The 14272-nt window shown below is 41.6% G+C and overlaps 1 protein-coding gene across 2 annotated transcripts in view; it reads right to left on the bottom strand.

Annotated features, from left to right (window-relative positions):
- The window catches only part of NXN (nucleoredoxin), a 140762-nt gene that overhangs the window by 73157 nt on the left and 53333 nt on the right, over nt 1–14272 (bottom strand). The window contains exon 1 of one of the 2 annotated variants that reach the window (XM_082370725.1): nt 1434–1490. The exons of the other annotated variant lie outside the window; for it this stretch is intronic. Within the exon in view, the coding sequence (XP_082226851.1) occupies nt 1434–1475 (42 nt within the window). The 5' untranslated portion in view covers nt 1476–1490. Of the gene's footprint in view, nt 1–1433; nt 1491–14272 lie in introns of those variants that run through there. 2 annotated transcript variants of the gene reach the window in all.

Here is a 14272-nt window from a genome sequence, read left to right as displayed (position 1 = left end):
GGAAACAGGACCACAAATAAGACACTGGGTTCCTGCTCTCATGGGCTTATATTCTAGTGATGGAGGACAGGTAATAAACAAGAACAAGAAAATGGCAGATATTAATAAGAGCTACAAAAAAAATATAGCGGGTGTCTCCCCCCAAGGGAGACTTAGCTCCTTAAGGGCAAAGACCGCATTATTCATTATTTTATCTACAGGAATTAGCAGTGAGCCTTAAAAAAAAAAAAAAAAAAACCTAGCCTTTTCCTCCTTTCTCTCCAGGCATATGTCATTTTCTGCTCTCTGTTATAGGGATCTGGGAGGGATTCTCTCCTGGGGGACAGTAAACTTCTTGAAGGGAGGAACTGCCCAATCCATAAATTTTACAGAGAGAAAATCACAGGGTTTTTGTTCAATTAAATGATTTTCCTCAAGCTATAGTTTTGAACACTAAAATTTTACTAAAGATATAGCTAAAAAGCTTAAGAGGAGAGACAAGCATTTAATAGATGGGGAAACAGAAGCAGCAACTTGCCCAAGGTCACACAGCCAGTAAACTGGACGAGGCATCTGCCTCAAAAACCAAGCTCTCTTCCCCACCATATATCACTGCATCTTGTAGAAACAGACAGGCACAGATTAGGTTAAAATGTCAGGAGAAAATCTCTTTCCTGACAGAAGGCTGTTGGCAAACCATGGCTAGAATTGGGGATCCTCCCTGGGTGGGAACAGGGAGGTGGTGAGTTTATTTACAGGCAAAAGGGAGCTGCCAGTTCAAGGAGAAGAAAAATGAATGACATTAATTTTTCAGATTCTTACCACTGGGACTGAGCCTCTACTTCAGCACTTTACTAGCAGGGCCAAAAATCACTCCAAAACTAACGCCTACAAAGAAGAGGGCCAAAAATGTTTGCCTTTTTTCTTTTCAAGGAAAGAAAGGTTTGTATTATATAAAAGCTGGGATCGTTCTGCACAGATGTTAAAAATGACCCAATCTGTTGGGTTGGAACCATCTTCTGAGAGGCAGGATGGCTCTGAGGGACGAGCATGGACTTTAGGAAGACAGGTCTGTATTCTACTCTGCATCTACTTTAGCCTCTCCAAATTCAGGGGTTTTGAGGGAGGGGGTATGATATCTAAGTTAAGGGGGATAACAGTACCTGGCACAGAAGTGGACACTGACCTCTCCTGCAGTTTACACCAGGGAAGAACCTTGGCCTGGGAAACAAGAGACCTGGTTTTACCTCGCAGCTCTGCCCTGACTCAGTGTGACTCAAATACTTCAAATGCCCTGACCTCAGTTTCCTTTCTGGTCCCTACTTCAGATCATGGTCACAGGATCAAATGACACTTCAGCAGTTAAAACCAGAACAATGCCCGGCAAATTGTAGGCACCCAGTAAATGTTAGCTAAATCTGACATCAACTGGATTTTGTCCTATAAATGCTCACCATGCAAATTTCCCTCGACTTGCTGTTTACACATGGTTCCATCCGTCTGACAGCAATACCAGTCAGCCCTCCATGGTCATCTCCCAAAAATACCCCTGCAGCGTTTGCTCCAGCTGCTGAGTCAAGAATGAACCTGAAACCAAGGGCAAGTACTATTGCTATCCACCTACCTCTCACCAATGTTATCTATTATTCACTGCTCCCATACATTCAAAGAACAAATATCTATAATCCATCCCAGACATAAGTCAACATTAGCTCTATCATGCTTAGAAACTATAAAGGGAATAGAAAAACAATTTTTTTTAATTTCGAGGATCAACATCTGATATCCACGACCTTCAGGCAGAAGGTATGAGAAAGTCTTTCTGAACCCTGAAAATCATGGTGAAGGTCTTGAGCATTCCTCCATAGAGACTGGCACAGATTGATTAGGGGGAGAACAGTGACGACAAAAGACACACAAAAACATGCTGCCTCACTGGACTCTTACCCTGCCCTGCCCCCCCAAAAGGGTGAGCAGAGAAGGCTATTTAAAGTCAACAGTCATTGGGTGGCAATGCCACAGGCTTTCCAGGACTTGTTTTCTTTCCCCCAAAACCTGTTTACAAAGAAGTGAAGAAAGGAGAGCATAGCCTACAGTGGCGCCTGTCTCCACTTAGCATTTTAATTTTTTTGGGGGGGGGGGGCCGCGCTGCATGGCTTGCAGGATCTTAGTTCCCCGACCAGGGATCGAACCCACGCCCCCTACAGTGGAAGCACAGAGTTTTAACCGCTGGACCGCCAGGGAAGTCCCACCACTTAGCACTTTAACGCTGCCCCCCCAGAACAGCTCACCGCAACGAATGATGAGGAACACAGCAGCAACAAAAGAGCTAACAGCTATCAGGTGCTTACCTCTTCCATTCCGCCATGAGCTTTATGTGCATTAGCTCACTTAGTGTCCAGACAAATCTCTAGGTGTTAACATCCCCATTTTCCAGATGGAACACTAAGGTTCAGAGAGGCTAAGGAGCCGGCCCGAAACCACACTACCCATAAGTGGCTTGGCCGGATGTGAACCCAGGTGGTCTGACTCCACAGCCTGAGGGCTGAACACCTGCCTTAATTCGAAGATCAGAATAACTCCCTTCTGGAGTGATCCCCTCAGAGCCCTCCCCCACCCTTCCGGGTTCTTAAGAAAATTCACATGCCTTTGGGAAAAAAGTCACTAGGCCTGTGGACAAGGAGGAGTTAAGGCCACACTTGTGGACTTAGAACTCGGAGTAGTTTTCTCAGTTTTGTGGGTTGGAGCCAGACTTGTAGCATTAATTTTAATGTAAATTTTTTTGGAGGTGATTCATGTAGAATTCCTGCCAAGAATTTTAATAATTAGACTGAGTTAGACCAAACTCTGTCTGTGCATGCCTAACAATATCTGCTGATTTAACAGTTATCCTGGAAGCCCCACAGAGCCCGGGGAAGGCCTGGCCATGCAGGCTGCAAACGGGGATGGTCAGTGGAGAAAGACACCTGTGAGCCCCCCAACTTTGGCCCCCCATCCTACGAACAACTGGCTCCACTTTCCTAATATCCCATTACCACCAGGGACCAGAGAGGAAGGGATGAAACCAATCAGAAAATGCTCATAAAAGAAAACCTTTCCCAACGGTCCTTTCTACCACGAGCTGAGGGCTATAAAGCGTTCCTCTCTAATGTGTTGATTTTCAGTCTTTTTCCCTGCTGTGGCTCAGTGCATTCCCATTGGCAACGGGGACTCATCCGCAGGGTGGGATTTCTTTAAGGAGAGGGGGAGCTGGGGGGGAATCCAAATCTTTACTCCCCACCTGTGAAGAATCAGACTCTTTAAGGGTGGGGACCTGCAGAATTTGGTAGAGGCCCTGGAGAATCTGTTTCCCATCCTCCTCTCCCCCTCTCTCCTGGTCACACACAAGCACATACATACACACACGTGTGTCCTCACACACAAACTCACACTCTCACACTAACAGTACCATGGATCTAACAGACAGCTCCCAAACAAGGACGGTGCCAATGAATCAAGCCTCTCCTGGAAGGTGGTGTCATTAAAACCACAGAAATTATATTAAAATTATAAAATAATTTACAGGCTTCTTAAAGCAGTCTTCAAAACAGAAAGGGAAATTTAGATCAACCTCTCCCCAAATAACGGGGAGAAGGGTTATATGCCAGAAGAGTAAAATATAAAGGCATATTATTTGCATAAGACACAAATAATGCTATGGAAAACCATGGAAAATGGTTTTAGCCATTGCTGTCCCATAGAAATATAATGTGAGCCACTTACATCATTTTAAATTTCCTGATAGTCACCTTTAAAAAGTAAAAAAAAAAAAAGGTGAAATTAATTGTAATATATGATAACTCAGTATATCCAAAACAGTATCATTTCAACATATAATCAATGCAAACAAGTATTGATAGGGTATTTTACATTCTTTTTTTCATACTTAGTCATTGAAATCCAGTATGCATTTTAAACACTTACAGCACACTGCAATTCGGACAAATCATGTTTCAGGTGCTTAAGAGCCATGGGGGGGGTGGGCGGCTACCATATGGATTACTCTGCTCTAGGAATTGGTATGGTGCAACTTTTAAAAGGTCCAGAGTTCCAGCTTACTTCTAAATTGTATATTTCTGAATGACTGGCCTGTAAGTAATGAATACATACTATGTTCTTTAAAGGTTTTTTAAAAAGAAAAAGTGTTAAGTTCATGCTTGCCCATTTACTACTAAATGGCTCTGGACAAGTAATTTCAACCTTCTTGAGCTCCAGCTTCATCAACTGTAAATGGAGATGAAAAAAATGTCAATATGATTTCCCTTACAAGGGCTGTTATAAGGATCATATGCTCTATGCGTATGAAAGTGCTGTGTACTGTGCTATGCAAATGCTAATGATCATTCTTACAGGTCCTGTAAGAGAACAGCTTATCCTTGCAAATCAATAGCATTCTTCTCTTCAGACTAGAAACGTTTTGCCCACAGCTGTCCTTCCTTCCCAGAGGCTTCAGAACAGTAAGAAATGCATATTTCTGTTACCCTATCAGAAGCTATAAACCTACTTTACAAGAAAAATCCCATCAGAATTTCCAAGTGATATTTAAACTATTTTGTTGAATAGATATTTTGTTAAAATGAAGACCCTGCTTTAAAAACAGGAAGGCATCCCTGGTTGGCAAATTCTACAGGGAACCAACTAGCCTTGCCTCCAAGAGAATTAGCCAATTCAAAAGACACACTCTGAACTAGTGAGCAAAGATGGAGAACACTCACCCCCACCCCATCCACCCACCTGCCCCACCTTGTTCCTTTTCCTCCAGCCTTCTGACTCTTTTAAGAGTTTTCCCAAATTATGTGTGAATTTGAGTGGTTAGAAACAATCAATATTTTAAGATTGAGAAGAGAGCTGCTGTCTAAATATTTCTTGATGGTTGAACAAAAGACCTTCTAGACGCCCCTCCCCACCCCAATCTATGATGATAATGGAGACAGTAACGCAAGCCCTGAGGAGAGATGAAATGAATAAGTGAGTAGTACGTAATTATTTTATGAAGAGTGACTTATACAAAGAGAAACCAGAGAAAGCTTTTGTCTTTGAGAATTCACTGAAGGCAGAGAACAAATCCTTGTTCCCAAAGGCCATCTGAGGTACCTGGCATTAGCACCCTTCCCTGCAGACACAGACCCCTAACCCAGGAGACAGACGTGAAGACCACGAGTGACAGCATCCTCACTGTACAGCTCAGCCATACTTAGAGCTTCTGAGGTTTGTAAGCTCCAGATTATAACTAAGATCAGCCTTTCCCAAAGTGTGCTCTGCACGATGTTTCCAGGCATTTCACATTTGGGGTTGGGTGGGTGGACAAGCAGGAGTTCCATGGCCAGATGAGTTTTGGGAAATCCTGGACCACACGAAGTTCAGCAGGTTCTTCTACTGCTCAGAGACTTTAACAAGACAGTGTCCTGCGGGAGAGAGGGATCTGACCATGGACTGGACCTTTCTTCAGGTATCAGATCTGGAGTATCCTCAAGCTGACATGATCACGTCTTCAGACACTTCCACTTTCATAAATGGTTACAGAATATACTGGGTGGCAGAAAAAAAAGAAAGTAGGTTCTCTCCTGAAACCAGCTGAATCTCTGTTTTGTTGTTTTCACACTTGTAGAACTAACTGCACATCAAAGCTGACCCTCAGAAGCGCCAAACTCAGCACCCACTGATATAACAGCAGTAGCTTCACCCACCTACCTGTGATTTCTGTTCTACCTCCCAGGCTACCCCCAGGCCTCCCTCCCTATAGACACCTGCGGCCCCTAATCAAAGGCATTCCTGCTTTTGCACCTATAGGTATTGATATAAAAGGTGTAAACATCCTGGAACAAAATATAATCATAATAACTTTTACTGTCTTAACCTCGTGTTCCACAGAGCTTGCTCAGAGTAGGAACAACAAAGAAAGAAACATTTCAGTTCTGACCTCTGACTTTTCTCCTCTCGACTCAATTGGGCTGTTTCAAAAACCATGTTCTACTTCTTCGGACTGAAGCCGTCATAGTTAAATCTGAACAGTGCACGGCACTGGTTCCCAAACGTGGGCCAAGGGCCCCTAGAACAGGGTCTCAGAGTCATTTCAAAGGTCTTCCAACCACATGAGCACCAAAAATTGTCTGCAGACCAAAAAGGCAAAGTATAACTTCTATCATATGAGGGAATCCACGAAACCTTTTGATGTTAAAAAGAGATCTTCATGTTTTAAAAAACTGGAAACCAAAACTAGCGCTTTTAATAAATACACCCCTTGCCAGTAATCTATCCTATTAGCAAGAGAATAACACAACTCAATATCTTCTTTTAAGTTACAGATTAATTAAATGACTTTAAAAATTCTTTGATTTTGTTTCTCAGTCTTAATCTCATGAGACATGGCAAAATTTGAAATGACAAATGCTCATAAACCCAAACATCACTCAACTGCCCTCCTTGAAATTCTACAATTTTCTATTCTTCGGCAAGGAACAGATTAGATTTTGCGTTTATTTTTCAGTGACACCAAATAGAGGGAGCTACTGGTGTGTCTTTAGAATAAAGCCTCAATATAACATTTTGACAAGACCTGCACTAATAAGAAAAACAATATAGCCACCAAAACCATGATGACCTCTGACGATTCACAAAAGACAGCATTTCTTTATTTCTGGGGAGTTTCTCAAGCAATGAAAAATGGAGGTATATAAACTTGTGTTCCAAAGGAAACAAAAGTTAAAGAACTACTGTGAGTGATGCTTATAAACTAGACTAATGGGAAATGGCATACAATGGATAACATATCTTAAGAAATGTTAGCAAGTAAGATCTCCTTTAATATCTATTTCTATCCCCTATGGACATTATAGAATCATCATGAAATACTCTCAACATAAAGGCAATTTATTTGCCAGGAGAAAAATCTTAAAAGTCATTTCACCTATTCACAGTGAAGATTTCATGAAGACCTACAAAAGCAATCATTTTTCTACTAAAAGTTCTATCCAGTTCTCAGTTGGAGCAACATGTCACATCTTCTATATCAATCTGTGGCTTAAATTCTAATCCTTATAACTGGCATAGAGAGATAATAAAATGTTTTCCAAATGCTGTGGGAATTTTTTAAAGCTCCCAATGTATAATAGTGTCGGGTTTTTTTTTAAAGAATTTATCATCAGTTCCAAGTTAGAGTTCAGTTGCAACAAATACTCAGAACTGATGACTTAAAAAAAACCCCATATTTTCTCTATATAGCATTATTGCTTCGATGAATTAATGCCAACAAATGTGGTCAGTATTGTTTCCAGATTCTTCAAGCAATTGTACTCCTTGTATGGTCGACCCAATCCCGTCTGTACTTGATTACTTAATTTTCAGTCATTTGCAACTCAAAAGTGAAAATGTAGAGGCATTTGGGCCACTTTACTCAGCAGTAGAACGCGAAATGTGGGCACAGTTCATAGACTTTCTCACATAGGTCTTCTCAACACAAAATATACTGTAGAAAGAACTCCCTCCCTACATTGAAAAGCCTTTGGGAGGGCAGTTTCCATTTTCTGAGAGAATATGGACTTTAAGAAAGATTCCTTCTTGTTATAGCTTATCATTTGTTAGCTTTTTTTTTTTTTAAGTATCCTTTGCTGATTAACTCCATTCTGTCTATTCTCTCAAAGGACTCCAAGTTCCCACAATACATATGTATTCAATTTTATTGCTTTGCGCTTGATATATTGCATTGTAACTGTTCAAGGCATTTTTTTGTGAACATTATGTTTCTGTCTCCCAAACTATACTCTAAGCTTCTTAACAATAAAAACCATGCCCTGCCTCCACCTTGGGATTTTTTTTCTTTACTGTGACTGCATTTAACCTATAAATTTATTCTGATTAAATGACATCTTTACAATATTTCGTATTTCCAGCTAGTCTGTTTCTCCATTAATGCGAGTTTCTTTTCCTTTAATGTCTAACCAAAGTTTTGTCATTTTCTCTACAAAAACAAAACATGAACATGGTAAAAAAAAAAAAAAAAAAAAAAAAACTTCCAGTGAGTCTCTCTCTCCCCCCAGATTCCACTCTCACCCTGAGAGGTAACCCCCTCATGCAGCTTCCAGAACATGTTCACGCATATGCATATTTATATAAGCATAAATATCTTTTCCCCACCCCTTGTTTTTAAAAAGCTGGGCCAGTTATCAATATACTACCTCTCAGCTGGCAAAGAAAAATTATTTAAAAGGATCAGAACCATTTTCATAGATTAGGCAAGAAGAGTGAATTTGGAGCCAAGAGACAGTAAACTGATATTGGGCACAGAAACGAAATATAAGCACACTCCATGTGACACCAAGTACAAATCTTTTCTTTTTTTAAATAAATTTATTTATTTATATATTTATTTTTGGCTGCATTGGGTCTTCCTTGCTGCACATGGGCTTTCTCTAGTTATGGCGAGCGGGGGCTACTCTTCGTTGCGGTGCGCAGGCTTCTCACTGCAGTAACTTCTCTTGTTGCGGACCACGGGCTCTAGGCACATGGGCTTCAGTAGTTGTGGCACACGGGCTCAGCAGTTGTGGCTTGTGGGCTCTAGAGCGCAGGCTCAGTAGTTGCGGCGCATGGGCTTAGTTGCTCCACGGCATGTGGGATCTTCCCGGACCAGGGATCGAACCTGTGTCCCCTGCATTGGCAGGCGGATTCTTAACCACTGCACCACCAGGGAAGTCCCTACAAATCTTTTCAATGGCTGAACAGTATTCCATTGTAGAGATACATCATGATTTACTTAACCAGTCTTTTATTCACAGGCACTTACACTGTTTCACATTTTAGCTAATATTGCTACAATGAAGACATCTTTGTTTATATTCGTAAATTCTACTGGATAAATTCCTAGAAATTGAATCGGGAGGTCAAAGGTTACATACGTTTTGAGTGACAGTGCCAAAGAAACTGCATCAGTTTACACGTGTGCCTGCTTCTCCACAACTTTCCAACACCCTGTCATCAAATGGTCTTTTTGCCAATCTAATAGTGACGTATCGCATTCTATCAGTTGCACTTCTTGCATTATGTGTGGAACCAGGCACCTTTTCATATTTACAAACATGTTTATATTTCTTTCTCTGTTTAAACTCTTAACTCAAATTGATTTTAGGAGCTCATTATGCATTAAGGAAAAAAATGGCCCTTTTCTCAGTTGTTTGTGTTGGAAATACTCTTTCCCAATCTATGGTTTGTCATTTGATCTCGTTTCTGGTATTTTGAATCAAACAGAAGTTTTACATGAGATTCATCTCTTTTATACTCACCAACAAAATCTAGCTTAATTTTCTGAACACAAGTATATGTTAACTTCCTTCCAAGAGATGAGAAGTCAGACAGAAAAATTAACAGTCACTAAAAATCCTTCCCCTGAATTTGTGAGAATTTGGAGGAGCAAATAGCTGTTAACTAAACCACTGCCAGCACCCAATGACGTAATTCACGGAAAGGGGATCTGCAGATCCCTGGAAAGGCACATTTTCTCCTTTTGTTTGCAAAGTCCATATGCTTGTCAGCTTCCCAGAGGCCAGCGACCCTCTTTGCCTCCAGTAAAAGATGCCTTGGCTTAGCCATTTCAGAACAGAAGTGGTTACAGATGAAGATTTTGGCCCTTGCCCTGCCACAGCAGAGACTCTTCCACGCAACACCCAGGTCGATAAGCAAAGAAAGGAGATTTGGTCAATTTCCCAGAGAGACTATGGCCCAACACAAGACCAAAGGGAAAAAATGATAATGAGTCAGGTTCTTCAACTACCCACGAAGTCCCCAGGCAATGAACAGATGACAGACGTGCTCAGATAGCTATTTCTCTCCTGGCACTTTCTTCTTCTTCTTCTTTCCAGTAAAAGAACAGAGGAAAATGAAGTAGAAAAAAATACTAAAAATGATTTCTCTCTTCACCTACACTGGCTTAAAGTCACTTACGTTACGGCAAGGATATTAACCCTAATAAGAATGGTGTGTCCCTCCCAAATTCAGGGAAGATTTTTAACTTCAATCTATTTGTTCTTGGTATTTGAACATGATGGTACCACATTAATGTCCATACAAGTGGGACAGTTCAAAAATAATCAATGATTATTGATGATAAGTTCATGGCATCAAGAGTAGAGATAGAGGAAAGAAAGAAAACAGGATGAGTAAAAATACTAAAGGGGAGTGAGTTGGCAGAAAGGAACTTGTATTGGAAAAATGGGATTTTATAGTTGAGAATAAATAAGTGGGATTATGAGCAGAACCTTCAGAGTATAGAAAAGTAAAATTCTGATGACCTCTAGGAATTGTTTCTAAGAAAGGAATAAAAGTGAGAATTAATTAGTACATAGCATAATGCTCACCAGTTTTGGTACAGGAACAAAGAAAGTACCTGACCAACAAGGATACGGTGGTGCTGGAAACTTGGCAGGTGGCAGACCCAACAAAGCAAGGGTGACAGTTCTCAGAGACTAGGACACACAATACTAAAATGGGCAACCATATACAGGGGGCAAAACGGGAACTTTCAGGGTTTCCTCCCTAGGTCTCTTCCCCTCCCTAGAGTTTTGGTCTCCAAGCAATCGGTCCTATGCTTTTGTTTCTATGCTCAGTTTTAAACCACATTTTGAAAAGGTACTTCTTGAAAGGCAAAGATTGGGAGAAAAATACTGAAGCTCTTAAGAGCTCCTGTCTAGCTGCCAAAGCATTGTTTTAGTCAAATGTCAAATGAAAAGGGAGAAACGATGATGATTTTATTTGAATTGCTTCCAAGGAAAAGTAACCTCCAGCAAAACACTGGGCCCACTTTGCTAGAAATCCTGGCACGTCGACAACAGAGATGGAAGAAGAAAACTGCATCTTCCAGAAAGCACGGTATCAAACAGGAAAAACCTCAAGGAGTGACGTGCTTTCAGGTTCCTGTGGCTCAGGATCCCTTTTATTCTTTTCTATTTCTTTCTGCTGTAAATAAAATTATTTTTAATTTTCCCTAGAAGGGGGCTTTAAAAATGCTTAAAGGTCAAATCTCTTGTTTTAAGTAAAATTAATATATTCCAAATTTACTGACCTAAATAAGGAGAGAGTGAAAATCAATATAAATATATTCCAAATCTTTAAAATTAAGATTTCAGAACATGGTTAAATGATGGTCCCTCCTGGTAGAATGTGAAAATACATCCCACTAGATTAGCTACTGTAAATATCTGAGGAATCAAGGTTCTTAAGTGTTCATGGATTCCAGGGATCCCTATGGTCCAGAAGTGAATGTTACGAGCAAATGAGGGAAGGAAAAGAAGAAAAGATGGGGCAGTGATCTTGGAGAGGCGAAACTATTGCAAAGTACCTACAGCCTTAATATATTACACTCAGTTCATCTGTAAGTTACAGCAGCCAACAGGCCTCTAGGTTAATCACCATCTTAACCTCTTCCTTAGAAATGTCCTTTCTTCTTTTTTTTTTTTTTGGTGTTTCACTGTCCTTTTCTTTCTCCAACTTCACTGAGGTATAACTGACAAATTAAAGCTGTGTATATTTAAGGTATATAATGTAACGATTTTATATACATATATATTATGAACTGATTACCACAATCAAGCTAATTAACACATCCATCACCCCACACAGTTACCATTTTTTATGCATGTATGGTGAGAATACTTAATATCTACTCTCTTACTAAATTGCAAGCATGCAGCCCACTATTATTAACTATAGTCACCAGGCCGTACATTAGAGCCCCTCCTTAGAAATTTTCCAAGGAAGGCAGATATTTGAAGGCAGATATTTTCTGGAGGTCTTCATCTTCATTCATTACTCAAATTTATTTGACACTGTGTCCTGTTCCGTTACACACACTGGAGATACAAATCAAATAGACTTGGCCTCCGGTGAGATGGCTTATTCTTACGTGAACAAAAGAATGAAGTGTTCTGGGTCTGTGACTCTCTTACTCATGAAACGAAAGCCAAGCCACAGGTGCCACCTTGTCGTTTGTGGCAACTGTCCCAGATCCTCCTTGTTCTTTCTCAACCTGCTCCCACTCTCTGGTCATGCTGCCACCTCCTTCCTGACCCTTGTCTTCATGCCCCATTTTTTAACTTCTCGCCTACTCCCTGAACTTAGCACCAGCACCTCTGGGCGCCTTGGCTTGGCGGTCAGGACTCCCTCAAGGACATGGCTCAGACCCACTTCACCATCTCAGCCCAATTCCGACTACCCACCCCGACATTCCTACCTGGTTCAATCTCCTGGAGGTAAACCCTGGCTCCCAGCTTGACAGGAGGCAGGTACAAAGTACATCATGGGAGCAATGGGAAGGCGCAGCTAACTTTCCAGCAAAGCTTTGCAGAGGAGGTGATGGCTAAACGGAGTCTTAGAGGACGAGCAGAGTGGAAAAGGGTGGGAAGAGCATCCCAAACAAAGCGGAGAGTATGTTAGTGAAGAAAAATAAAGTGTTTTGCAGTCAGTTTTGTGGACAAGAACCTCTAATGGATAATAAAACGTTTACTGAGCTCCTACATTACGGAAGGCACATGGCCCAGGACAGGGCACAAAACAGAAACTCATTAAGTATACGGACTAAATGAAATAACAGTTTCATTTAAAAAGTAAACTCATGCGTCTAAGTCAGAAAATAACCTATAACATTATCTGACTAGAAGTACCCAAAACAAAAACAACCCAGAAAATTCAATATCACCTCTCCCAAGACAACAGAGCCTTTTTTTCCTTCTGTAATCAAGAACACAATGACAAATGAGGCTGTACAAGGCCTGTCCTTTGTGCCAGAAACAGAGCCACAGAACCCTGGGCCCAAAGGGATCTGGTCTTGATTAAGGTTAGTTTCCTTTGTAACGTTCATATTGGAGAGGAAAGGAAGGAGGATCGAAAAGGAAACTGGAGGAGCCCAAGATGCATCAGTGAGTTTCATCACAGCATTTTATTTCCTCTGTGAACTCGACTCAGGGAGCTCATAATGCCCATCTTCATTTGGCTACTGAGTCAATAATTCACTTCAGTTCTAACAGCCTTACGGTCTTAGCCTCTTGCCTTTAAAAGGGTCTGGTTGAACCCTTGGTGAATTTAAGGACTCAGATAACAAAATAAATTAAATCGAGTTTGCACAGCCTCTTATTAAAAATGTTTCTGGGGTAATTATTCCAACTAAACAGCCTTCGTTACAGGGTTCTGTCAATGTAGTGTGATAACTCCTTAATTCCATGATGCTGTCAAATGTGACTATTGTTGTAACAACAGTGAGAAACCTCTACAATCTCAGCATGTCTGGAAGTTAAATTACTGCTGCCAGTTTTGTGAAGACTGAGTCAAATCCTTTTCCACACACCTACTCTTACTGTGGGTTATGGAATCTATATCCCCCAGGCCTCACCCACTGAACCCCCTGCATTCATCTCATTTAGTCCTCCGATGGGAGAGAGAACAGCACCAATCAACATTTATCAGGTAGTGAGTGCATAGCTCTGGAGGCAAGCAACAACTGGGAAAATAATGTTGGAAAAGAATTCAGAAAATCCAACTAGACGCAAAGTGGTCTTCAGAGGAAACACCGGGACATACCTGCCCTTCAATCTTAGCAGACTATAGTGGTGTGCAAGCTCATCTGTCTATACCCCCCTCTGCTCACCCTACAAACTGATATTCACTAACCTCCAGGCTTCAACTCCCATGGGCATCCTATGTTTCTCCATCACCCATCTAGACTGCCCACCCAGTTCCATCACGTCCTCCATGCTAAGGACATTCACCTCCATTCACTTTAGGATAGCAACATCCTGAATTTTTAACACCCAAATACTCCCAAATCCAAAATTGCAAACTTAGAAATCCTGCTTCCCATTCTTTCATCTCTCCCAGTGAGCTACCTCTTTGGCCTTGGGGAATCTGACGACATCTTCTGAGTGTTCAGATTCAGCCTAATGAGCCAACATGCTCAGGTGGCTGCCCTCTCAGTCAGGGGTAGCTGAGGACACCTAGGCCCCACTGGGTTTGACTTCACAACCCAGCGGTGCGCCTGCACAGATCCCTTGGCCTTGGTGCACACCAGGCCTGCCCGGGCTTGGCACAATCTCTTACCCCATCCTTCCAACATTCTCAGCCCCAGGGTCCAGCTCCCCACACCTCTGCCCCCAAGTGACCGGCCCTCACCAGCTCCCTCCGGAACTGCAGTGCTCTCCCAGGCTCTCCACCCTTACCCAGATTGACTAGCCTATGCCCCGGGGTCAGTCTCATCAATCACATTCTCACTGGCAGC

The sequence above is a fragment of the Balaenoptera borealis genome (genome assembly GCF_965194805.1).
Source record: "Balaenoptera borealis genome assembly, chromosome: 20".
In the NCBI taxonomy this organism is placed as follows: Eukaryota; Metazoa; Chordata; class Mammalia; order Artiodactyla; family Balaenopteridae; genus Balaenoptera; species Balaenoptera borealis.
This window is presented reverse-complemented; position numbering and strand designations above follow the sequence as displayed.